Here is a 27,589-nt window from a genome sequence, read left to right as displayed (position 1 = left end):
TTACAGTGCAAAAAGTGAATTAGTATTGAATGCATGCATTAAGTCTGCCTATAACCTAATAAAAACTGGTGTGTGTGGGTATGACTTTGTGGCTCCATTGATTGATGTGTGGGAACTGATTTTGGATGATTTTTATGTGACTCCGAATTCGCAAATTTGGCGTTCTGACCCGCCTGCTTCAGCACCTTTGGCTGATTCAGCAGGTGATTCGGAGCTCTTTTTGTGTGAAATTGAAGTTCCTGCAATTCCACCCTGTACCATGGATAACTCAGTGTTACCAGTAAAACAGAAGCCACTGATACAGTCTTAACCTTGCCCTGCGCAAATTTCTCAGCAGAGAATCCAGAGGTCCTGCTGACTTCCGAGTCCAGCCTAGCCAGTACTCATGACTCTTTGTTCAGTGAAACAGACACCAGAAAAATCTTGCCTGCCTCTGCAAACACTTCTGCAGAAATTACCTGTGTTAATAAAGTTCAACTCCTGTCTGATCCAGCAGATGCCAATAGATGCCAATAGATGCACTACATCAGTTTCCGAGTCCCAGCAATCCTGTCTAGAAACCTCAGAACCCCAGCATCTGAATTTTCCAATTTTACAAATGAATGGTGATTCAGATGCGCAAACATTGTGTCTTGATCTTCCTGTTTCTACACCTCGCTCTAGTTTCGTGAATAGCTCAGAGCATCTGCTATGTGAACCTGAAATCGCAGAATTATTACCTTGTTCAGAAAATGTTCCAGTAAATTTGCCCTGTACCATGAATTGTGCAGTAGATCTCTCAAATGAAACTCAGGTCACAGAATCATTATGCTGTCCAGCAGGTGCTTCCATGGTTTTGCCCTGCAATATGGACTGTTCAGTGATCCTGTCCAGTGAAGCTGTGGTCGCAGAGTCTTATGCTTCACCCAGTACTTTGGATACTTCAAACCCTCTAGCAGAGGAGTCTGAGGCACTGCTTACCTCAGTTGGTGTTGCAGTAATATTCACTTGTCTAGCAGCTGTTTTGGAATTACAGTCTGCTCTAATAAAACTTGATGAATTTCTGCCCAGCAAAGCAGAAGCCATTGAAATACTGTCCTCGTCAGCAAGTGTGTTAGATACCTTGCCCTGTATACAGTCTGATTTAACCAATGTTGTTGAGTCCCTCTCCAGTGTTGTAACAGCCGAGGAACTCCAGCCCTGTCCTCTGAATGTTTCAGAAGTCTTGCCCTGTAACATGGATAATTCTGATTCTCTGGTCAAAATAATAGAAATCTCAGAATTTCAGTCCGGTCTGATGAGTGTTCCTGAAACCCAGCCCTGTATCCTGAAAGATTCTGGTTCTCTGGCTGCTGTGGCAGAGGTTCCAGAGTCCCCTTCCTGTCCAGGGAATTCCTCAGTTTTGCCTAGTCCAGTGGGGGCTGCTGCAATACTGACTTGTTCTGCAGCGCCTCATGAGCTCCAATCCAGTGTATTAGATGAGTCTCTGTCCAGTCCAGAGGTAGTTGTGGAGTCCCTATCTGGTTCAGTGCATACATCAGAAGATTTGTCCTGTCTTGTTAGTGCCCCTGAATCTGATTTGTTACTGACTTTGCTGGAATCAGCGACATCTAAGTCTGATCCTGCATTCTCGTGTAAAAGTCCAGTAGTTGCGAAGTCTAGTCATGATGATTTTTTTTTGGCCAGTCCTGGTTTTGGTCCTGTCTTGGCTGACCCTGAGGCTCACAGTTCCTTGACATGCCCAGAGGTTTCTCTTGTGCCAGTGTGCCCAGATGTTCTTTGTGTGCCAGAATGCCCAAGTGTGTCTAAGGTGTTAGCGTGCTCTGATGCTTCCTTAGTGGGAACATGTTCTGATGTTGCCAGTCTGCCTGCATGCCCAGAGATGGTTCTGGTCCCTGAAAGCCCTGATCTTGATGTTTGTCCTTGTGGCCCTGACTCGGGAATTGCCCTAGGTTCCATAGGGGTTCTTGATAGTTCTCCATGTGAGCCTAAGGGGCGTTCTGACCTATGGGGATCTCTTTGGAGCTTCAAGGTGTTCTGGGAGGTCTCTGAGAAAACTTGTCCTGGTGCCTTGGACTGGTTCAACACTGGGGTTTTGTGTTGGTAAAGACAGTCCCGGTGGGCATTGCAAAGGTTTTGGCGTTTCTGAACGGTTCCTGGAAGGCGGTGGGTATCGCTCAGGGAGTTTCGGAGGGCTTTCTTCTGGAAATCATGGTTCTGATGGGTGTCACACTGGGGCTTGTAGTACTGATGGGCATGGTTCTGTAGGTTCTGGTTCTGATGGGTCCAGTCTTGTGGGGACTGATTCTGGAATTCGGTCTTGCCGGGCTGTCCCGGTCATCATGAATTATCAGTCAGACTGTTTTGTTGGGAATTTCAGTTTTGAAAAGCGTCTGGAATCCGCTTTTAAGGGCGGGGGTACTGTAATGATCGCTGCTGCAGCAGGTGTTGCTGGAAGTAGTAGTGCTGCAGCTCAGGCAGTTCTGATGTCTTTCCATGCAAGCTGCATAGCTTTGTCTGTCTTTCCCTGCTGTCAGCTTGTGACTGATTATCATTCACCTGTGTGGGAATCTGCATGTCTGCTCCCATTGGATGACCTCAGTATAAAGATCTGCTTCCTGCAGGGTTTCCTTGGGTTTTCATAGCTTCAGTTTAAGCCTGTCTTGCTGTCGCTTCAGCCCCCGATCGTGTTTCTTGTTCTAAAGATACTTTGCTGGTCTTTGCATCATATATTGGTTCATTGCCAATATATATGCATACCAGCACGTTTATTATTTTCCTTGTATTTGTGTTACGTTGATACATCAGTGTCGCTGATGTATACGTACACGAACTGTTTATATCCTGTGTGCAGTTAGTCAGCTTTCCAGCACGTTTTGGTAGGTTGCGCGTACCGTGGCCACCCGTGCTGAGGTAGTTACCCTGCTCCTGGTTCTGTTTGTGGATTGCGTTCATCTCTGCGAAGAGATAACGAATCCTTCTGAATCCTGTTCTGTTACCGTTTGTGGATTGCGTTCATCTCTGCGAAAAGATAACGAATCCCTCTGAATCCTGTTCTGTTACTGTTTGTGGATTGCGTTCATCTCTGCGAAGAGATAACTAATCCTTCTGAATCCTGTTCTGTTACCGTTTGTGGATTGCGTTCATCTCTGCGAAGAGACAGCGAATCCTTCTGAGTCCTGTTCCCTGTATTACTCCAGTCCTAGTCAGCGTTCCTGCTTATGTCATATATCGGTTCATTGCCGATATATACATATGTTAGTCAGACGTTACAAATAGTTTCATTGATAGCTGTAATTGTAATACGCTAGGAAAACATACTTATTGTATATTTGTCTGTGTTACGTTCATCTATCTTGATCCTGCTATTTCCTGACTATCCTGTCCTGTCTTTGTGAGGCACGCCATCGCTGCAATCGCATTGGCTGCCTCATTTCAGTCTGTCTTGTTTTGGACGCTTGCTGTCGCTAAGTAGCCGCTAGCTAGCAAGCGTTCATTCTGTCTACCTGTCCTGATCTCCTCAGTTCTGGTTTATGCGCTCAGCGCTACTTTGCGCTGAGACGTTATAACGAAAGCATTGTTTGTGGCTGTCAGATCTGCACCGGCTCTGTGCGCCACAATCTCCTATTGGAGTCAGTCCTCCCCTCCACTATACTAGGGATAGCCTGTTTCCTTGTGCTGGTGTGTGTACCTCCTCCACGCCAGCTCATGCGTTGCATGCTGACTGTGGAGAATACACCACCAAGCCTTACACATGTGTATTTAGACATGTCAGAGATTGGGTGACAGGGACAGAGGAGTTCTCGAATACTGAATTGGAATGTCATATTGCGGAACCCTGGAATCTAACTGGTTTACTACACACAAATTGGCCAGAGCTACCCCTTCGTTTGAAACACAACATAGTGTACAGGGATACTTTATTGGCATGGAGAGAAGTGAGGAAACTCTTTGGGCTCCCATGGAGGATATCTAAATATGCCCCCTTTGAGGGAAATCCAGGGTTCAAACCAGGGCTAACGCAGGTAAATTATGTGAACTGGACGGAGAAAGGCATTACCCAAATCGGGAATTTACTAAATTTAAAGACACACAAATAGCTAACATTTCCAGAGGTGACGAGACAGTATGGCATTCCAAAGTCAGATTTCCTAGCATATGGACATGGTTAAATCCTATGCAAAAGCGAGGCTGCGGGATATAACTGCCATAGCCCAAATTCACCCATTTGACAAATTTTTGAAACCGACAGGAGAAAAAAAATCTCTAGCAGAGATACAGAAAGACCTAGCAGAACTAGGGGCTCAGAAGCTAGCTATTCGCAACATGTACCCATGGAATAAATATTTCACAAAACAAAATTTAGAACTTAAAATCCTAGAAGGAAATGCTAGAGTCAGGCAATTAATTGTTAGTGAAACATGGAGGGAGTCGCATCTACTCATGATTTATCAAGCCAAATACGATTTGAATATACATTACCAGGTACCCAAACCAGGATTTATTAATCATTGCCCGAAATGTAGCCTACCTCAAGCAGACATGGTTCATTGCTTATGGAAATGTACCCTTATCCAAACTTTCTGGGAAAAAGTACTAAGATATGTGAACAAGTTAGGCCACTCGGCCATACCAAAGGACCATATGATCCTTCTTTTTAATGCTACCCAGAAGGAGGACTCTAACCTCAAGATATCTGATCTGCAACATGTGATAATTATTGCTGCCAGAAAGTCTATATACAACAGATGGATATACCCAACGCCACCCTCGTTATGGGACCTGAAGGAAGAACTTAGGCATCTTATGTTGCTGGAAAAGCTAGACGCTACTATGCACAAAGAAAAAGGCACCAAAAAATTCTTCAAAAAGTGGAAACCTTACTTGTTGGACACCTTCTGTTCAGAAGAACTAAGCAACATTGTGACTCCTTTCAAATATACCAAATGGTATCTCAAGGCACAAATAGCAGGTACTTTAAGCCCCCTGAACTTTGGACTATAAAATCCGAATCAGACAAATACTGGCTTGAATGATACTGGATGCAGGTGGACTAGACCATCAATAGATAGTTTGACCAGAGAGTGGTTGGGGGTGGGGGGAGGGGGTGGGGGAGGGTGGAGGATGGGAGGGGGGATAAAGAGGATGTTACCACTTTAGTTCAGCTAATGCATATGGCATTACTAATCTCATATATTATTTCATCGTATGTGGATTAACCCCCCTGGCGGTTTGCAAAAAATCCGCCAGGGGGCAGCAAATCTTTTTTTTTTTAATTTTTTTTTTTTTTTTTCATGTAGCGAGACAAAGTCTCGCTACATGATAGCCGCTGCTCAGCGGCATCCCCCCAGCCCCTCCGATCGCCTCCGGCGATCGGAGATCAGGAGATCCCGTTCAAAGAACGGGATCTCCTGGAGGGCTTCCCCCGTCGCCATGGCGACGGGCGGGATGACGTCACCGACGTCATCGACGTCGTGACGTCAGAGGGGACTCCGATCTGCCCCATAGCGCTGCCTGGCACTGATTGGCCAGGCAGCGCACGGGGTCTGGGGGGGGGGGCGGCCGCGGCGAGAGGAATTGCGGCGGATCGGCGGGTAGCGGCGGCGATCAGATGCTACACGCAGCTAGCAAAGTGCTAGCTGCGTGTAGCAAAAAAAAAATTATGCAAATCGGCCCAGCGGGGCCTGAGCGGTGCCTCCCGGCGGCATAGCCCGTGCTCAGCACGGGCTTACCGCCAGGGAGGTTAAAACTGTTGTTTTAAAAGCAATAAAAACACTTTGAAAAAAAAAAATAGAAGAACTCTGTCCTGAGGGAGGACAGAAAAAAGAATGGCTGCCGCAGTCAACAGGGAATCTATTATAGAAATTCTGTCCTATGGGGGTTGAAGGGGCGGGATCAACCCAACTGTTTGTGCTGACATGGAGGCTACAGGAAAAAACTTTTCTTTTCATCTATCTCAGGTTTACTTTGTTACACAGTAGTACTATACTCTACATATGCACTGCCCACAGAGCTGCAGGGAATCCACTGAGAATGTTGTGCACATTGAACACAGAGGTGTTGTCTATCACCCATAAACCTGGTTCAGATTGTACATGAAGAATGTGTAATAGAGGAAGAATAGCCTCATTCTCCTGCAGAGTACCTGCACATCACTCTTACATGTACCCACAGTCACATTGCCTAGGGCCTGATAGATGTTCTTTGTTCCTGTCTTCTACAAGTACTCTTACCAAGGACTAGTTTTAGTCTATGACTAAAAGTATTAGAGGCAGAAGATCCGCCGGCTAGCCAGGTAACTGGTATTGTTTAAAAGGGAATAAATATGGCAGCCTCCATATCCCTCTCACTTCAGTTGTATTTTAAAATTCCTAAGCGTTGACCGTTAAGAGATGCATTTATTGTTATATACTTTCAATCAACAAGATTGTAATATGCAAATTAGAGGTGTCTGAGTCGGTGTAATCCTAACTTGAGTAATCCGAGTCGGTGGATTTTTGTAACGACTCCACAGCCCAGCAAGATATAGTGATATAACTGGCGAAACCATCTAGGGACTTCAGGGTTCGGAAACCACAACAAGGCACGCGCGATATTCAATTGATACAACATTTAAATATCAATTATAAATGAAAGTACTCAAAAAAAGCTAGTATGACTACATAATCCTATTGGGAAAGGCCCCTTAGCACACTGAGAGTTAAAAATTTAATTTTATTCAGTTCAATTAAAATATAATTAGCAGCGCAACACACATATGACATGTTTTATGATTTATGGGGGGGGGGGGCTTATTTTTCACTAGATATCTATCTATCTCTATCTATCTATCTATCTATCTATCTATCTATCTATCTATCTATCTATATATATATATATATATATATATATATATTATAATATAATTTTCTCCTGATGAAGCGGTGTAGGGGTGATGCACCCATCTCACCTACCTACCTGCCTGAAGTGTATGTGAGTGTTTTTGGTGTCCCAGACAGGCCAGGTGTGTTTACACCTTTTGCTAGGGAGTGTTTCCTCCCAGTGTGATATAGATTGGGCCTGTGTGGACACCTGCAACAGAGGAAGGGTAGCAGGTTTGCTTACACAACACCTGTGTGCCCCTCGCTCACATATATTGTGTGTCATTATAAATGAACACATGAATGTACAGCACTGTCATGTCATGTGTATTGTGCTGCTATTTATATTTTAATTGAACTGAATAAAAGTTAATTTTTAACCCTCAGTGCACTAAGGAGCCTTTCCCATTGGGATACGTATTCAAACCTTTAAATATCATTTGAAGAAGTTTTGTAACCTCATCCCAAAATTTAACCGCCTTGGTGCAGGTCCAAAATATGTGAGAGAGTGAACCCTCTCAACCACAACCCCTAAAACAATAGCGAGAGAAGGATGGAAACATTTTGTTCAATCTCACAGGGGTATAATACCACCTAAAGAGCAACTTGAACACTGTCTCTTTATATATCATACCCTTAGCAGCTCTGGCAACATGGTCACAGGCCTTATCCCACAGTCATTGCAAAATTACTTTCGATCTCCCTCTCCCAGGCAATCATGTAGGATGTTTTCTCATTAGTGTTTAACAAAATCAAAAGTTGATCTATAATAGAAATGAGGCCCACACCTCTTGGGAAATTATAACAAATATTTTCATACCCTGACAAAGTCCGGTGCATATCTATCAAACCTAAAAACCTCAAAAGGAACAAATTTGCCAGCCATCCAGAACTTATTGGCAGTATAAAGAGAATTTTTTCTTTCCCGCCAGGCAAAGCAACACCTATCATGAAAGGCAGGTGGAAAATTGGGATTGCCAGAAATAAGCTCATTGGGGGGGGGGGGGGGGGGGGTCTGAAATCAACTGTAGCCTATGCCTAGGTGAGTACCAAAGAGTTAAATCTGCCGCAACAATTTTATTAGGACAAAGTATCCGGGGAATCTATTTTATGGGTAAGATCCATGATAGACAGAACTAGAAAAGGAAAGACAGCATAATTCTCAAATGTTCTCCAGAGTATAGTAACCTCTGAAGAGTGCCAGACAGCCATCTGAGAGAATCTAAGTAGTAAAACCAAAGATTCGGTAAGCCTACACCACCTTATAACATTAAACATATTATTATTAATAATAATAATAAACAAAAGTTTGCTTTCTTAAAACAGAAAGTATTTGCGATAATTTAGGTTGGAGTGAGCTGGAGATGTCTCCCAGAGCATCACTGCTGAAATAAATTATTTCAGCAGTGATGCACTGGGAGAAATCTCCAGCTCACTCCAACCTGAATTATCGCAGATGCTTTTTAAAAAAAAAAAAGCAAACCTTTATTTTCCGTAGCATTTTAGAAGGGGGCTTTTTGGACGATTGTAGCCCCTTACACACGCCAATGAGTTCTGGTTCACCATGAGCTTGCTGGTTAGTCTGTAATAATAATAGTCTTAAGTCTAGATTTCCCTCCAGTCCAAAGAAATTTCCTCATTGTCTTATGCAAATTTTCGAAGTACGATTTGGGCACCAATATGGGGAGGTATCTAGAAAAAAAAACATATTTTAACAATTAGTACCTACTCTTATAGATAGGGTTATGGTTCTTGGTGTTTGCCTATTATTTTTACTTGACAGAGGGCAGGTTGGAAGATGTTCGTATTGTCAATCTTAAGGTGGCCACACACGATACAATAAAATGATCCGATTTTACGGCAATTCGATAAAAACGATCGGATCTCCCGAAAAAATCGAAAGCTTTTTTTTCATTCGACTGAAAAATTTTTCCCGTTTTCTTCGATTTGAATCGATCCGGAATGCCAGATATTTGTCTTTAATCGTTCTAAAGATTGTATGGTGTGCGTTAGATTGTCAGTTTATTAATATACACACCCTAGCAATTTTGTCAGTTTCCAATCATTTTTCTCATAATTGGGGAAAGATTGAACATAGGTGTGTGGTACATTGGTCATATTTTTGAAATGTTACAATCAGTCAGAAAAATTGATTGCAATTCTTAAATTGAACAGATATTTAAAAAATTGTATGGTGTGTGGCCACCTTTAGTTCTGTTTACTGGTCAGAATGTTTGCTCATATATATGGCATTATTCTTTTCTTTATATTAGTCCCAAATATAATCATTTACCTATTTACCTTACAAACCTGTGTATTATACATTGTAATTCAAATATGCAAATTTGGATGAAAACATCCTGTGCGCTTACATTCAATGCCAACATTTGTATCTTTTTTTTTTTTTTTTTTTTCTTTTTATTCCTTGGAAAATTATAATAAAATTTGAAGTTTTAAAAAATATATATATATTCGGAAGGATGATCATTTTACACACCACTACTCTACCCAGCCAAGACATTTTAAACAACTTATTTAATAATCATATTCATATTTTTCTTGTGTTATAACTTTTTATTGAACAAATTAAGAGAATACAAACAAGTGTGCACAGTATAATTCACACGCATCTACTGAGACAGCAATACAAGTTCTTTCGTGCAACTTTAAACATGACACAGGTTGTCAACCATAAGAGACACATCTGACCTTCCATGGAAAGAGGAGTAAACTTTCGTGTAGTCAAGTAGGTTTAGCTTAAGATCAATAAAACGAAAGAAAAACTAGAATGCATAAAAGGAGTCGTCCCGTTACATCATGAGGCAAACAAAGATAAGGATAGGAGTGAGAAAGGGAAACATGTGAGGGACGACATAAAACAAAAAAAAAAGGGGGGGGGGACAAAAACTAAAAAAGAAGAAAAAAGGGGGGGGGAGGGGGGAAGGTAAGTAGGGGAAGGAAGAGAAGGGTAAGGGGTAATGTCAGGAAAAACCTGGCTATCCAGTGATCTGCGGTAAGGAAATTCACCATATTGCAATAATATTTATAAGGGTCGAGAAGTATTAACAGACTTTTAGTATTAAGTGCTAAAGAGTAGAATCTTGGCACCCTCTGAATCTCTATATTCATACCAGACTGCCCACTTTTTAACAAAGGCTTCATTGCGTTCGTAAGTACTGTAGAAAAGATCTTCGAGTCTACAAATCTCATTGAGCTCAGAGAACACCTGGAGGGGCGTAGGGACTGAGGGGCCTCTCCAATTACGGGAAATAAGTAGCTTAGCTATAATCATAAGGATACTGGTCAGGTTTTTCTTTAATTGTGAGGTCCCACCAGGGATTAGATGGAAAAGAGCCACTTCAGGGGTGAACGGGAGTTTTTCTAAATACAGGGCCTCATTGATAGAGAAGATGGTTTCCCAGAATGGCTTTATCTGGGGGCATTGCCACCAGATGTGTAGATAAGAGCCAACTTCTCTTTGACGTCTAGAGCAAGTATCAGTATTTTCAGGATTATATTTTATGGTTTGAGAAGGCATCTGAACCACCTGGCAAAAAGCCTATAGTTGCACTCTTGAAAGGTGGCTGATATAGAGGACTTAATGCAATGCGTGTAATGCAGAGAAGACATCTTCCCACTGTTCATTATCTAGGGCATAGCCTAACTCTGTGTCCCATTTATCGGTTAGGTGGAGTAATTGTGAAGTACTAACTGAACATATGAGTTCAGAGTATAAAATTGAGATCTTGTGTTCTGTAGAGACTACGGGAGAGCAGAGGGTTTCAAAAGGAGTACGTTTTCTGTGGATATTGGACTGCGGAGTTAGTGAATTGAAAAATTGCCTGCTCTGTCTCCACATAAACCAATTAATCTGGGGTTTGTCTTCCTGGTTACCCAAGTCCTCCCAATTTTTGATCTTAGCATTGCCAGTGATGTGTCTTATCTGGGGCCAGAATTCCCTGTTCCACCCTAGTATAGATTTAGCTTTGAGGCCGATAGCTAAATTTGGGTTGTCTAAAAGAGATGTGAGGGGACCAGGGATAGTCGATATCCCCTCAAGACCACCTGGGGGCCTATAGCTAGCAGTTCTTTTTTTGGGTCTGGAGGGCGGAGTTAACCATAGTAAAGCCCTGGGATCGATATCAGAAAACAGGGAGTCTAAAAAAAACCACTGTTTCGAGTTTCTACTTTGAAACCAGTCCAATATTCGAGTGAGTAAAACTGCTAGGTAGTAAGTTTGTATGTCAGGCAGGCCCATTCCCCCTCCAATCTTAGGTCTGCTTAATAGTTTACAGTTGATTCTGTGTGGCTTACCATTCCATATAAATTTCAAAAAAGAAGTATGTAGTTTTTTAAGGAACGCGCAAGACAACCAGATCGGGAGGGCCTGCATAACATACAGTAATTTGGGTAGAATATCCATCTTAATTACACATATTCTGCTGGACCAAGAGAGATAAAGAGGTTTCCATCTTGCTAGGTCACCCTTCATTTTTGCTAATAGCGGTGGGAAGTTAAGTTGGAACAGCTCTGACAGATTATTGGAGATATAGACCCCTAAATATTTGATCTTGTGTTCCTTACATCGAAATGGAAAGGAGGCTGACAGTTCCTGCACCAAATCCTCTCGAAGTGTAACATTGAGGACCTCTGTCTTAGAAAGATTTATTTTGAAAGTACTAAAGTCACCAAACTCTGACATTTCTCTAAGGATATTGGGGAATGCTATGCGTGGATTGGATATGAATAATAAGAGATCATCAGCAAAGAGAGCCAATTTGGTGTGAGAGGAACCAAAGTTGAAGCCTCTTATAAATGTGGTGTTACGAAGAGCAATGGCAATGTGTTCCATACATATGACATATAACAGAGGGGACAGAGGGCATCCCTGCCTCGTACCGTTGCGGATAGGGAAGGCATCCGACAGGGTCCCGTTAACTCTAACGCGTGCTGAAGGATTGTGATAAAGAGCCATCACTTTGGAGCAAAATTTGGGGCCTAAGCCTATCTGTTGTAAAGAACCCTCCAGAAACAGCCAATGGACCCTGTCGAATGCCTTCTCCGCATCTACTGAAACCACGCATAGAGGTTTTTTATATTCATATTTTTCTGATTAAAAAAAACTACCCCAAAAAAATCTCCCAAAAGGGAAGCAAACCACCCTCAAATTATAACTCCAGTTCCCACACCCAAAACAAGGGGAGCTACAACAATTAAGTACCTGCAAGAAAAAATTAAATGCACACGGGCCGGGCTATATACTATACAGTCTTGGCGTGGGTGGGTTCAGGATTTAGCGTTAGTTTTTTGTTGGAATCATTGAGATCACTTATTTATACATTTTCTTGTTACCTGATTGTCGTAGCATCCACTGTTTCATCTTTTGGGTGTGGGAATTATTATATTTATAGCTTACTTTCCACAGAGACTGTATATTACTACTAATTGAGTGGCTCTTTTTGTAGCTCTACCTCTGTTTTTTGAGGCCCTTCTGGACCACCTCCAGCATCACCAGATGAAACATTTGCCTATTGTTTCTAATTCACAGGGCAGCAGAGGGGAGCAGCAAGGCTCGTTCCCATCCCACCATGAAAACATTTGAGCAGTCAGAAAAGTCAAAGAAAACCGTGAAATCCATGATTGAGAAGCCAGGGAACAAGATCAAGGAGAACAACAAGAAAAACAAGGCTTCGAAAAAAGAAAGTGAGTAGAGGCTGACCTGCATGAAATACTGTGAACACGACACGCATATCTGAGGATTTGAAGCCAAACTGCCCCCTGAACTTGGATAGAATATGGAAATTGTATGATTTTTTTTTTCCACATTTGCTTCTGTTTGTGTCTACTTTGGGGAGATTTCCCCTTACTTAATATTTTAGATGCACATATATGGCTTTATCAACAGTGCAAAGATTGCAAAAAAAAAGTGTGGAAAGAGAAGATTTAGGACTTTATCAGTAAAAATTAAATTTTAAGGTGGAAATCATTATTTGTCAGTAGTCTCTATATCAAGGCTAAAAGAGTAAGTGGATAGGTAAGCTTCTGGCAGCAACATTGTTTGCGACTGCTGTATCATGCTGCACACCTTTCTTTCTTTCTTCAGATACAGCACCTGAAGTCATCACCACATCAAATAAAGGAAGCAAAGCAAACTCTGTATTGGCTCCTGCAGAGAAGGAGGAGCTTACCTCTGAGGAAGCCATGCAACGGAAAAGGGAGGAATTCTTTAAGAAGAAGATGAAAGGGGGAGATAAAGCCAGGTAAGAGAAGCTAACATTCTTCTTTGATATACTGCAAATGACAAATAAAGCTAAAATACTAAAAGGCAACAGCACCCAAGCACCCACCACTTACCAACCACCAATTCACGTCACCTTCCCTTAAAGGGTATGTCCTTTAACTTTTGTATGCTAATATACATGTATGCAAGACGTTTCTAACAGTGCTGGTCGTAATGTAGAAAGCTACGCTTACGGATCATTACGCGTAATTTTACGCTATTACGCATTACGAAATTACGCTTACGGCATAGACATTCAATTTCGGTACATGTCTATAATTACGCATAGCACTTACGCAATTACGCGTAAGTATACCGTAATTCAGGTTATTACGTTATAGGCTTACGCGTAAAATCCTACTAGCCATTAATGCGTAAGGTCATGCTGCCAAGCGGAAAAGTTGACGCATGGATCAATGTTTGGTAGCCGCCGACTTTAAGGGTTAATAGCAAAGCCCCCTTAAGTGCTAAGAGCCTCAAATTTGGAGAATATATTAAGGAGATCAGAAGGAATAAGAGGAAAAAATTTTTTTTCAAAAAGACCTTATAGTTTTTGAGAAAATCGATGTTAAAGTTTCAAAGGAAAAATATATACATTTAAAAACCCGCCGACTTTAACGGTTAATAGCAAAGCCTGCTTAAAATTTAGGAACACCAAATTCACAGGGTATATTAAGGGGATCAGTGGGAATAAGAGGAAAAAATTTTTTTCAAAAAGACCTTATAGTTTTTGAGAAAATCGATTTTTAAGTTTCAAGGGCGAAAATGTCTTTTAAATGCGGAAAATGTCAGTTTTTTTTGCACAGGTAACAATAGTGTTTTATTTTCATAGATTCCCCCAAGTGGGAAGAGTTTTACTTACTTCGTTCTGAGTGTGGGAAATATAAAAAAAAAACGACGTGGGGTCCCCCCTCCCAGACCTCTTTAACCCCTTGTCCCCCATGCAGACTGGGATAGCCAGAATGCGGAGCACCGGCCGCGTGGGGCTCCGCACCCTGACTATACCAGCCCGCATGGTCCATGGATTGGGGGGTCTCGGAAGGGGAGGGGCAGCCAAGCTTTCCCCTCCCCCTCCGAGCCCTTGTCCAATCCAAGGACAAGGGGCTCTTCTCCACCTCCGATGGGCGGTGGAGGTGGAGGCCGCGATTTCCTGGGGAGGGGTTCATGGTGGCATCTGGGAGTCCCCTTTAAAAAGGGGTCCCCCAGATGCCCACCCCCCTCCCAGGAGAAATGAGTATAGAGGTACTTGTAGTACCCCTTACCCATTTCCTTTAAGAGTTAAAAGTAAATAAACACACAAACACATAGAAAAAGTATTTTAATTGAACAAAAAACATAACCACGAAAAAAGTCCTTTAATATTCTTAATTAACCATTAATACTTACCTGTCCCTTTAAAAGCCAGTTCCCACGCAATATCCTCGGAAATATACTAATCAGTTACAATGTAACAAAGTTATTACAATGTAACAACTTTGTTACTTTGTAACACCACGCACCCGACGTCACTCGCCGCTCACCCGCCGGCCGCCGCATACACGCTAGTCCCCGCCGGCTCCCGCCGCCCACACCTGTCACTCTTCTCTTTTTTTTTGGTTTGGAGTGTGGAGAGTGGGTATATGCAGCAGCTAGTATTCAAATGCCTGTAGTCTCTCAATGTATTGCAGTCAGTGGGAAACCATAAACAGTGTCAAATAAAGAATGCAATTGTTGCTATCACCACTCCAAACAGTCCTTTTGAATTAGAATTAAAATCAACTAAAGCAGCCCACTGTGTAGTAATGTCACAGGGATAACAATGTTTAAAGTTTGCACTTTAAAATGGCATGGCTAAAAGGTATTATACTTTGAATGCTTTGGTAAACATGCACCTGCGCAGAACACTCCAGGTCAGGTGAGCGCAAGCAGCACAGCTGCAGAAGATGCCGACATCTGCAACAGAGGGTACCCCGGGACAGAGTAGCTTCGGCGAGGGAAAGATCAGCTGCCAGGGCCTGGAGGAAGCCCCAGGTAATTAGATCTTGTTTTTTTGTTTTTCCTCTGACCTGTCTTTTAAAGGACAACTGAAGCGAGAGGAATAGGGAGGCTGCCATATTTATTTCCTCTTAAAGAGACTCTGTAACAAAATATTCAGCCTTAGTTCTTCTGTCCTATAAGTTCCTTTGCCTGTTCTAATGTGCTCTGGCTTACTGCAGCTTTTCCTAATTGCACAGTGGCTGTGTTCTCTGTTATATGATCTAATCTGTTTCCTTCTGTCGGGCTAAGGCTGGAATGTGTGGAATGTGCAGGGCTGCTTGTGATTGGTAGAAGCTATACACACCCCCTCCAGGCCCCCTGCAGGCTCTGTATGACTCACACACTCTGCTTATGTGAGCCTATCACAAGCTGGTTAGTTTGTTTGTAAACACTGCCTAAAACTGGCAATTACAAGCCAGGTTTGCAGCAGAGAGTGGCAAAAACAGCACAGAGGGTCCCAGGAGAACATAATGAATAGAATGGTATGCTTTTTGCTGTAGAAAATTTTTAGAGTACAGATCGTCTTTAAACAATACCAGTTGCCTTGCAGCCCTGCTGGTCTATTTGGCTGCAGTAGTGTGAATAACACCAGAAACAAGCATGCTGCTAATCCAGTCAGATCTGACAAAAATGTCAAATACCTGATCTGCTGCAAGCTTCTTCATGGTCTATGGCTAAAATTAATAGAGGCAGAGGATCAGCAGGATAGCCAGGCAACTGATATTGCTTAAAAGGAAATAAGTATGGAAGCCTTCATATTCCTCTCACTTCACTTGTCCTTTAAAAGGAAACGGAGGTGAGAGATATATGGAGGCTTCCATATTTATTTCCTTTCAAACTATACAAGTAGCCTGGCTCACCTGCTGCTTTTTTTGCCAGCAGTATTTGAATAGCACACCTGAAGCTGGGAATACACTGGGCAGTGCAGAAAACTAAAAATGTATTTATGTACACAATAATTGTTTAAACAAAATTAGGCAGGTGCATAAATTTGGAAATTATTGTAATTTTTATTGATTCCAATACCTTTAGAACTGATTATTGGAACTCAAATTGGCTTGGTAAACTCAGTGACCCCTGACCTACATACACAGGTTAATCCAATTATTAGAGTATTTAAGTATCAGCCTTTAAGATGTTTTTATTACCAAAAATCCTTTACCTATTTCGCACAATCCCAATACCTATCAAAATACGTACTTTAAAGACCTCCAAAAAATTATAAATCACTTTATTTGGAATGGGAAGAAATCTCGTACATCACATTCCATCTTAAACCTGCCAAAGAAAACGGGTGGGATTGGCCTCCCTGATATAAAAGCCTATTATTATGCATGCAATTTAGAACCTGTTAACTCCTGGTGGACGAACTCTGAAGGAAAAAAATGGGTATCTATGGAAGGTAAACTGCTTAAAGAGAAACTCCAACCAAGAATTGAACTTTTTCCCAATCAGTAGCTGATACCCCATTTTACATGAGAAAGACAATGATTTTCACAAACAGACCATCAGGGGGCGCTGTGTGACTGATTTTGTGCTGAAACCACTCCCACAAGAGGCTCTGAAGACCGCGGTACTGCTGGCAAACTGCTACAATGTAACAATGTTCAGAGACAGGAAATAGCTGTTATTAGCTGTCTAACAGACAGAGCAGCTAGAAACAGCTAAATAACCTGCCCACAGTAACAATGTCACCATGTAATAAATGTCAGAATGTTAATCTGGGAGAGGAAAGATTTTACAATGAGCAAACACTGACTAAATCATTTATACATAATTATGGTAAAAAATGAAGCACTTTTTTTACTACATTATTTTCACTGGAGTTCCTCTTTAAAAATGAACTGAGAGATGTGCTCTCTAGCATAATCCTAGGACATGGACCACCTAAAACAAACTTTCTAACGATTCAATCCACATTACTAGCATGGGAGTATTACCTCAAACACCCACCGCATGATGAGATCTGTGTAAAACCCAAAATTTACATATCCACGATGCAAATTGTAATTCAAGGCTTTTATATTGCTGAGGTAAAAGATTCTGGGATCTCGACCTTAAATGAGCTCTATTCAAATTCACAAACCAAAACCTTCTCTGAAATACTAACTAAATATACAATATCCCTACCAAGGCAAGATTTGCACGCTACCAACTAGTCACCTTTCTCAGATCCAAGCAAATCTTCATACCAGAGTTGAATAGTGGAATTGTAACTATGCTAAACACAAAAAAAGCAATACAAGGCTCTATAACAATATGGTACAACGATCTAATCGCACCTTCTGTTTCTCCTCTTAATAAATATGCCCAAGTATGGTCATACGACCTATCCTCACAAATTGATAGTGCACAAATAGTCTCCGCTATCAGATCAGTTGCTAAGCTTTCTAAATGCAATACCCACTGGGAACTATTTATTAAGATAATTACCAGATGGTACCTAACACCCAGGAAAAGAGCGCAATTCAACCCCACCCTATCCCCAAAATGCTGGAAATGCGCTACACAGGTAGGCACATTAGTCCACATGTTTTGGGATTGTCCCTCAAGTAAAATGCTATGGTGTGCTGTAGAATCATATATTAAGCAAACCATTGCCCCTAATTTTCTCCTTACACCACATATGGCACTCCTACATTTAGACTACAAAGAAATAGATCCCATACACAAATCCCAGATATGTCATCTGATATTAACCGCACAATCTATGATTACTAAAAACTGGAAATCTGCTGAGCTCTCTTATTTTCCAATCTCCTTAGCACATACAAGCAAAATATGATGATGGAAACACGCTTAAGATTGAGACTACTAGAATTTAACAGAACACCCAGTTAAAATGCCTTTAAGATTAATCAACGTAGCCATATACATGTAATCGAATGTACAGCTAAGTGTTCTCTAATCATAAAATGAGTGAGTCACCTGTTCACCTGTTTATATGTTACCTAGTTGTCGTTGCTATAATCTACTAGTATGATTAGTCATAAGGTTGAAAACAACTCAAATCCCCTTTAAATATCACTTCAGCCTCATTAGATTGTAATCATCGGCCTGCTAAAACTTGTCCATCATAACAATTGGTAGATCGCCTGATCACCGCTCCAATTGTCCAGTTCAGCTGGGCACCTGGTCTAATCAACCAGCCTTATAGGTTTGTGGTTGCTCTGAGATAACGTAAACCCGGCCATAAGCCGATATTGCACCTACTACATCTACTCCAAATTTGCTTACTCTAGGAACGCATGTTAACTATCTCACTACAATGTAGAATTATCCTCAACTGTATGTATGTTAACAAATGTTTTCAATTCCATTCTCTGTATTACTGCTTCTGAAAATATAATAAAAATACATTGTTGGAAAATAGAGTTTTTAAGGAGGTCAAGTGTAAGTTTCCCTCCTCATTTAATTATTTCTGAAGAGTAGCAACATGGGGGTCTCAAAACAACTCTCAAATAATCTGAAGTCAAAGATTGTTCACCATCATGGTTTAGGGGAAGAATACAGAATGCTGTCTCAGCGATTTCAGCTGTCTCCACAGTTAGGAACATATTGAGGAAATGGAAGACCACAGGCTCAGTTCAAGTTAAAGGGGACTCAAGTGAGCGGTATATGGAGGCTGCCATATTTATTTCTTTTTAATCAATACCAGTTGCCTGGCAGCCCTGCTGGTCTATTTCTCTGCAGTGTTATCTGAATAACACCAAAAACAAGCATGCAGCTAGTCTTGTAAGCTCTGACAATAATGTCAGAAACACCTGATCTGCTGCATGCTTGTTCGGGGGTTATGGCTAATAGTATTAGAGGCAGAGGATCAGCAGGAGGGCCTGGCACTTGGCATTGCTTAGATGGAAATAAATATGGCAGCCTCCATATCCCTCTCACTTCAGTTGCTTAAAAACAAGAAGAGAATCGAGAGCCCAATATGGTGCAGTATTGTCAGGTAAAATGAAGAGTTCAATACAATTTTATGTGTATATATATATATATATATACTCAAAAACACGGGTTACCAATAGGCAACCACTTTAAATGCAGGTGGGGAGCATTAGGACCTGACCCCACTCAGGTTAAGAAGTCGCTCTCTGTAGATAGTAGATGGGGATGCACCCCTCCACCCAGGGTGGACTAGAAGATCAGCAAAAACTCGGTATACAGAGGCGCCAGAGTAGAGTAAAACGTTTTAAAAACCGCTTAAAAGGAGAGGGGGATGTTAAGGTGGACTCACCTCCCTCTTACAAAAAAAGAAAACTCACTTGAGTCTCAATAAAATAGAATTGTCAAGTAATTTATTCAACTCCACAAATGCAACGCGTTTCGCGGGCGTGACCCCGCTTCTTCAGGCAAAAATGGGAGCACAACTGGAATAAAAACAAAATATACACAAAATAACTACCCACAGAATTGCAACAATTGGCGCAGCAGATAATTGGTAGAGAACACATAAAATAATTGCTACATAAAGCATTGCTACATAAAGCATTGCTACAAAAAAAAAAAAAAAAAAAAAAACATTTTCCGCCCACATAAACACAGGGCTATGCAAACAAGCTTAGATGTCAGAAATCAAATAGCTAAGGCTTAATGCTCCCAGATTAAAGGAATCATATTGTATGTCTCAAAGTGAAACAGTTACATGGTAGAGCTGGGTATAGTCCACGGTCTATTCCCAGATAGCATATAGTAAGGTTCTGATTTGCTGGTCCCGATCATGTGTTGAACCAGGAAGTCATCACTGCAAATCAGGACCTTACAAATCTATCAGCTGACTAAACTGATCACATGCTGCTCCATGAGTTCCCCTAAGAAGGGACATCCCTACTCACAGCCAGCATCTGCAGGCTCAGGAGCTGTGACCTTGTGAACAGCTGTGAGTGCAGAAAGATCAGTTCAGAGCTCAGACAAGCAGCTAAGGCAACAAGTGGTGTAACATTCCAGCAATCAAATCACATTTGAGAGGAGCCTCTGCAAACAGGCACCTGCTCTGGTGATGTATTTCCTGTTTGGTAGCCATCTTCATTGTTTACAAAAACCATGAATAAAACAGTGATTTTATCACCAAGAAAGCAGCGGGGAGCAGCGAAAATGTCACTGAGGGGGCTAGGAGAAGACAACAAACAGGCTGGTACATTTATGTAAGACTTTCACAGTACAGATTCTCTTTAAGTGAGCAAGAAACATCTCCCATGATGGATCACTGCTGAAAATGCAAATAGTCAAGTTTCGTTATTGTGTGGATGTTGTACTGAGCATCCTCTTTAAATGCATCCTGAGTTATTGACCCTAAACAAGCACGCAGATCAAGCATTCTGACTCAAACGTCAGTATACTTATTGCAGGGTGTGAGCCTCAGACAACAAAAATATTAGCTGCACAGCCAAGCAAATTGTGTTTTGAAAATGTGATAGCAATATGTCAGCTTCCATATTCCTCTCACTTCAGGTTCCATTTAAATAAGCAGCTATTACAGGGAACCCGAGGTGAGAGGGATATGGAGGCTGACCTTTTATTTCTTTTTAAACAATGCACATTGCCTGGCTTTCCTGCTGATCCACTGCACTCAATACTTGGTCGGGAATCCTTTTGCAGAAATGACTGCTTCAATGTGGCGTGGCATGGAGGCAATCAGCCTGTGGCACTGCTCAGGTGTTATGGAGGCCCAGGATGCTTTGATAGCGGCCTTAAAGGGAACCTGAACTGAGTAAAATTATTTAAAATACACACATGATGGAGCTGCAAATGAACATTACATACTTACCTCACCGCCAGTTCTGCTCAGAAGCTCACCATTTTCTTCTTACAGTGAGCCCTTCTAGTTCTGACAATATTTTGTCAGACCTGAAATATACCAGTTGCTGTCAGTTACAACTGAAAGTGCAAGGTAATGTCCATGTTTCCCTATGGCTCAAGTGGGCAATATTACAGTTTAACAGTGTGGTGACCAGGAAGCTGTTATGGGGTAATGGCCATATTCAAAATGGAGGACAGAGAATTCCGTTGATCACAGTGGACAAACAGGAAGCAGGAAAGGAGAAATAGATTGATTAGTAGACTACATGGGAGAGGAGTATAACCTGTGTATGGTTATTTTTACTTTAAATTTTCAGTTCAGGTTCTCTTTAAGCTCATCCAGAGTGTTGGGTCTTGCGTCTCTCAACTTTCTCTTCACAATATCCCACAGATTCTCTATGGGGTTCAGGTCAGGAGAGTTGGCAGGCCAATTGAGCTCAGTAACATCATGGTCAGTAAACCATTTACCAGTGGTTTTGGCACTGGGAGCAGGTGCCAGGTCGTGCTGAAAAATGAAATCTTCATCTCCATAAAGCTTTTCAGCAGATGGAATGCTGAAGTGCTCCAAAATCTCCTGATAGCTAGCTGCATTTACCCTGACCTTGATAAAACACAGTGGACCAACACCAGCAGCTGATATGGCACCCCAGACCATCACTGACTGTGGATACTTGACACTGGACTTCAGGCATTTCCCTCTCCCCAGTCTTCCTCCAGACTCTGGCACCTTGATTTCTGAATGACATGTAAAAGTTGCTTTCATCCGAAAAAAGTACTTTGGACCACTGAGCAACAGTCCAGTGCTGCTTCTCTGTAGCCCCGGTCAGGCGCTTCTGCCGCTGTTTCAAAAGTGGGTTCATGCTTCCATCTGCTGAAAAGCTTTAGGGCCCGTTTTCACCTGAGCGGGAATCGCGCGATTCCCGCTCAGGGCAAACCGCTAGTGGTTTTGTCAAAACCGCTACACATTGTAGCCATCTGTAGTGTTTCCACTGCCACGGTTGCGTTTAGCGATAACCGCAACCCCGCTGCATGCAGCGGTTTGCCGGCGACGAGCGTTCCGCGATTAGCGTGCAGGGCACGCTAATCGCGATCGCTCCAAAACCACCGCAGTGTCCAGTGATTTTTCCGCACTAATCGCGGGAAAATCACTCCTGCAAAACGCCGACGGTAATCGCCGGCGTTCTGCGATTACAAGTGTGAACGGGCCCTTATGGAGATGAAGATTTCATTTTTCAGCACGACCTTGCACCTGCTCACAGTGCCAAAACCACTGGTAAATGGTTTACTGACCATGGTATTACTGTGCTCAATTGGCCTGCCAACTCTCCTGACCTAAACACCATAGAGAATCTGTGGGATATTGTGAAGAGAAAGTTGAGCGACGCAAGACCCAACACTCTGGATGAGCTTAAGGCCTCTATCGAAGCATCCTGGGCCTCCATAACACCTGAGCAGTACCACAGGCTGATTGCCTCCATGGCACGCCGCATTGAAGCAGTCATTTCTGCAAAAGGATTCCCGACCAAGTATTGAGTGTATAACTGAACATAATTATTTGAAGGTTGACTTTTTTTGTTTTAAAAACACTTTTCTGTTATTGGTCGGATGAAATATGCAAATTTTTTGAGATAGGAAATTTGGGTTTTCATGAGCTGTATGCCAAAATCATCAATAAGAAAAACAATAAAAGGCTTGAACTACTTCAGTTGTGTGTAATGAATCTAAAATATATGAAAGTCTAATGTTTATCAGTACATTACAGAAAATAATGAACTGTATCACAATATGCAAATTTTTTTAGAAGATCGTGTGTGTGTGTGTGTGTGTGTGTGTGTGTGTGTGTGTGTGTGTGTGTGTGTGTGTGTGTGTGTGTGTGTGTGTGTGTGTGTGTGTGTGTGTGTGTGTGTGTGTGTGTGTGTGTATATGTATGTATAGATAGATAGATAGATAGATAGATAGATAGATAGATAGATAGATAGATAGATAGATAGATAGATAGTGTGTGTGTAATTTACATTTTTACAATTTTTTCACGATAGATGTATTATAATCTTGAATTATTGCTCATTGGGTCACCATGAGCTGTCTGGGTACTCTGTAATTACAAAATAAAATGAGTACGGGTGCATACACACATCAGACCATAGGCATTGGAAAATGAAAGATCACAGACCAATTTCACCCCCTTCCATGTAGTATGAGAGCCATACCTTCACAGTCTATTCTATTGAGCTGAACTCCCCATCAGATAGAAATCTTTGCAAGATGCTGCACACAAAGATGCTGTACACATTCAAAAGATCAGTATCTGCAAAAGATCTGTTCCTGCAAAATGCATTCATAGTCTATGATATCTGCAGGTCCTCATACACACATTGTTTAACAGATATTCATCTGCAGATCTGACAATCATCTGCAGATCTGAAAATCCATCCTGGTGGATCTGATCTGCAGATGATCTGCAGATGAATGTCTGTTAAACAAGGTGTGTATGAGGATCTGCAGATACCGTATTTTTCGGAATATAAGACGCACTTTTTCTTCCCCAAATTTTGGGGAGAAATGTGGGTGCGTCTTATATTCTAAAGATACAAAAAAAATCAATGCAGAGTGCGCAGGGAAGCTGAAATGCCGCTATACATTACCTGATCTTGCAGCCGCGATCCTCCCCCCGGCTGTCGGCGATCCTCTTCAGCATCCTCCTTTCACCCTGGGTCCCGCAGTGCGATCCTCTTCAGTGGCAGCGGTAGGCATGGGCACTGGCCGCCTACCGCTGTGCAGAGCCGCCGGGGTCCGCTGGGCCATCTGAATAATCGCCGCTGGAGTCCGCCGGGTCCTCTGAATAATAGCCGCTGGAGTCCGCTGGGTCCTCTGAATAATAGCCGCGCATGTGCGCCAGGAGTCATGCATGACGTCATGCATGACCCCTGGCGCACGTGCGCGGCTAGTGCAGATGACTGCGTGTATGGAGGCGGCGACCCAGCGAACTCCAGCGGCTATTATTCAGAGGACCCAGCGGACTCCAGCGGCTATTATTCAGAGGACCCAGCGGACTCCAGCATCGATTATTCAGATGGCCCAGCGGACCCCGGAAGTGTTTATGGAGATGGCCCAGCGGACCTCGGCGGCTCTGCACAGCGGTAGGCGGCCAGTGCCCCTGCCTACCGCTGCCACTGAAGAGGATCGCACTGCGGGACCCAGGGTGAAAGGAGGATGCTGAAGAGGATCGCCGACAGCCGGGGGAGGATCGCGGCTGCAAGATCAGGTAATGTATGAAAGTGTATTGTAGTGTAGTGTAGTGTAGTTAATTGGAGTTTAGTGCAGTGTAGTGCAGTGTAGTTTAGTGTAGTGCAGTGTAGTTTAGTGCAGTGTAGTTTAGTGCAGTGTAGTTTAGTGCAGTGTAGTTTAGTGCAGTGTAGTTTAGTGCAGTGTAGTTTAGTGCAGTGTAGTTTAGTGCAGTGTAGTTTAGTGCAGTGTAGTTTAGTTTAAGTGTAGTGTATTGCTGTATAGTGTATTGTAGTGTAACTGATGGGGAAATAGGGCATAGTGTAGTGTAACTGGGCAGTGTAGTGTAGATAGAGTAGCTTAGAAAATGTTTTTGGGGGATAAATGTCCATAAGACGCCCCTGCAGTATAGACGCACATAGGTTTAGTTTTTTTTTTTTTTTTCCCTGATTTTTGCCCTCTAAACCTAGGTGCGTCTTATATGCCGGAGCGTCTTATATTCCGAAAAATACGGTATTTTTTAAAATTAAGTCAATAGGGAAGTCTTTACATTACTATTGTTCATTTTCCAAGTCTGTTCTAACAGAAGTTCTATTTTTAGCAACTAAGGATATAAGGGAGACTTGATTGCTGCTGTAGATCTTTATTTTTTACAATCTGTTCTAAAAGAGTTTTTACTGTCTAGTTACTTTGTTCACCAGCAGCTCTAATATTTCAGAGCCTAGCAAGTTATTTGTCAAGGAATAGATTAGCAAAAAATAGCAGCATATAGAGTGAGTGAACCTATAACCATACAAGCGCTATTGTCATGTCATGCTATTACTCTCAAAATCCTGCATGCCAAAATGTGTATGGTTGGGGCAGTAAATGTATATCTTTTGTTAAGTAAAGCACAGGATGCTGTGAATGTGCCTCCTACATGTGACTTTGCATGGCAACCAAATTTAATGTCAGGAGAGCCCCTGGTTCATGGCAATAATTGAACTAACACTACTAGATGAAATCTCATAGCACTATGGCATAAAAGTGGAGCAGTCTTTGTTAAAGTGTTAAGGCTCGTACACACGCCGTACTAAAGGCAACGACTGGTCCGTCGTCACCTCCCGCTGGGCGGGTTTTCAGCAGACAGTACAGCGTGTGTACAATCTGTTGGTGGACTGAGAAGGCTGTTTCTGAGCGATCCGCCGGGCGGATCGCTCAGAAACAGCCTTATCAGTCCGCCGACAGTCTGTACACACGCTGTACTGTCTGCTGAAAACCCGCCCAGCGGGAGGTGACTTTAGTACGGCGTGTGTACGGGCCTTAACTGCACCGAATCATACAATAGCAATATGCTTGCTAAGCTGTACCACCAGATCACCACAGACTATTGCCGCTAATGAGGCATAGCTTACTAAGACATTTTATTTTGGTGTGTAAAGCATTCTATGCAACTTCGATGTGGGCCAAATCAGCAGTACGTTTGTTTGTGCCAGTTTGAAGCTGCATACAATTTGCATGCAGGCCAGAAAAATATTAATCTTACTGATCCTTTGTAGTTCTTATTAAAAATAATGCTTTGCATTTACATCTTGTGCTCATCCATTCCTGTAGAGCGGGGCCCTGTAAGAGCCCAACACATTGGACTTGTTGGTATGCATAAGCAGCTTTCTGTAATTCTGTTTTGGAGTGTGCTGTTTGCTTTTAAATTATCAGACTTTTATTTTTCTAAACTGCTTTGACTCTGTGGTCATATTAAGTACAAATAGAGTTTAGTTGAGTTCTTGTAGGAATGCAATGATCCCAAGGGCATAGTAGATTAGCTAAAATTATGTATGGTGGTCCATTGGGAAATAATTATCCTGTTTGTAACTTATAGATGGGGCGAGAAATGCTATTTACATACCTTATGCACCCGGAGTTCCTGGTAATATGGTACAGCATATATACAGCACAGATGTTGATGCTTTATTTTCTTTTGTTACAGCAAATCCCCAAAGCCTGAGTCTCAGAAGGAGAAAGAGAAGGGAAAGCGGCCACGGGTGTGGGTAGGTGGAAACACGAATGCCAAAGAACTAGACTACAGCAAACCCACCACCAACGGCAACACAGAGGAGCCATCCGTCTACGATGATGACCTGGCTGCTCTGGTGAGAATATGTCTGCATTTCTGTGTGGAGTAGAGGCTGTGACAAACACTGGACACAGTGAACTGTTGATGGCACGTGCTAGGGTTTCCCCATCAGGAACAAATGTTTGTGTTTTACTTTCTTAAATCAGGTCCCAGAAGACACCCCCCCCCCCTTAACCACCACCACATATGTACAGTAAAGCTGGTCTTGTCTATTAAAATAGTGTGCTCTGTTGTCTGAAACATTATTTAATGCACCGCATGCAGCAGGGGTAAAGCCTCCTTGTAGCACTGAAGATCATTGTTGTGAAAACAGTTTCCACCTGGCTTCTATCGGTCTAGCCTGCATGCTTTATGATGCATCGAATTAAAAAAATCGTTACAAATTTCAGGACTGGTTCAAACCGCAAGAGATTCTTGGGCTTTTGTAATACTTTACATCTCTACCAAAATGGTAGAACATTGTGTGGTGCTGACTGGCATTGATAGTATTGATAATTATTATAAGAGTCAATAAATGTCTGCCAGCAACTTTTAAAATTGCTAGGAAATGCATAAACCATGCCTCTCTTAAAAGCAGGGCTGTGGAGTTGGTACAAAAATCCACCGACTCAGACTCCTCTAATTTGCATATTACAATCTTTACAATCTTGTTGATTGAAAGTATGTAACATGAAATGCATCTCTTAACGGCCAATGCTTAGGAATTTTAAAATCTGAAGTGAGAGGGATATGGAGGCTGCCATATTTATTCCCTTTTAAACAAAACCAGTTACCTGGATATCCGGCAGATCTTCTGCCTCTAATACTTTCAGTCATAGACTAAAACTAGTCCTTGGTAAGAGTACTTGTAGAAGATACAGACAGGAACAAAGAACATCTATCAGGCCCTAGGCAATGTGAATGTGGGTACATGTAAGAGTGATGTGCAGATACTCTGCGGGGGAATGAGGGGATTCTTCCTCTATTACATATTCTTCAGATACAATCTGAACCAGGTTTATGGGTGGTAGACAACACCTCTGTGTTCAATGTGCACAACATTCTCAGTAGATTCCCTGCAGCTCTGTGGGGAGTGCATATGTATAGTACTACTGTGTAACAAAGTAAACTTGAGACGGATTAAATTAAATTAGTTTTATACATACATGGGGCTTCCTCCCGCCCCCTTCAGACTAATCAGTCCCTCGCTGTCCTCCTCCGCCACCTGCATCTTCTGCTTTGGGTCCAGGTACTTGAGCCAGTCGGGCGTAGTGCGCATGCACACACTCCACCCGCCGGGAGTGTACTGCACCTGCGCAGCACTATTGCGCAGGTGCAGAA

The 27,589-nt window shown here is 42.3% G+C and overlaps 1 protein-coding gene across 1 annotated transcript in view; it reads left to right on the top strand.

Moving 5' to 3' along the window:
- The first annotated feature begins 12,390 nt into the window (after window positions 1-12,390).
- SRPRA (SRP receptor subunit alpha) overlaps window positions 12,391-27,589 on the top strand; it is a 52,344-nt gene continuing 37,145 nt past the window's right edge. Inside the window, exons 1-3 of the mRNA XM_068240315.1 lie at window positions 12,391-12,542; window positions 12,943-13,099; window positions 26,123-26,285. Of these exons, the coding sequence (XP_068096416.1) occupies window positions 12,428-12,542; window positions 12,943-13,099; window positions 26,123-26,285 (435 nt within the window). The 5' untranslated portion in view covers window positions 12,391-12,427. The remainder of the gene's footprint in view (window positions 12,543-12,942; window positions 13,100-26,122; window positions 26,286-27,589) is intronic.

Source organism: Hyperolius riggenbachi, chromosome 6 (genome assembly GCF_040937935.1).
Source record: "Hyperolius riggenbachi isolate aHypRig1 chromosome 6, aHypRig1.pri, whole genome shotgun sequence".
NCBI lineage: Eukaryota > Metazoa > Chordata > Amphibia > Anura > Hyperoliidae > Hyperolius > Hyperolius riggenbachi.
The sequence above is the reverse complement of the archived record's forward strand: the minus strand, read 5'-3'. Positions and strand labels throughout refer to the sequence as shown.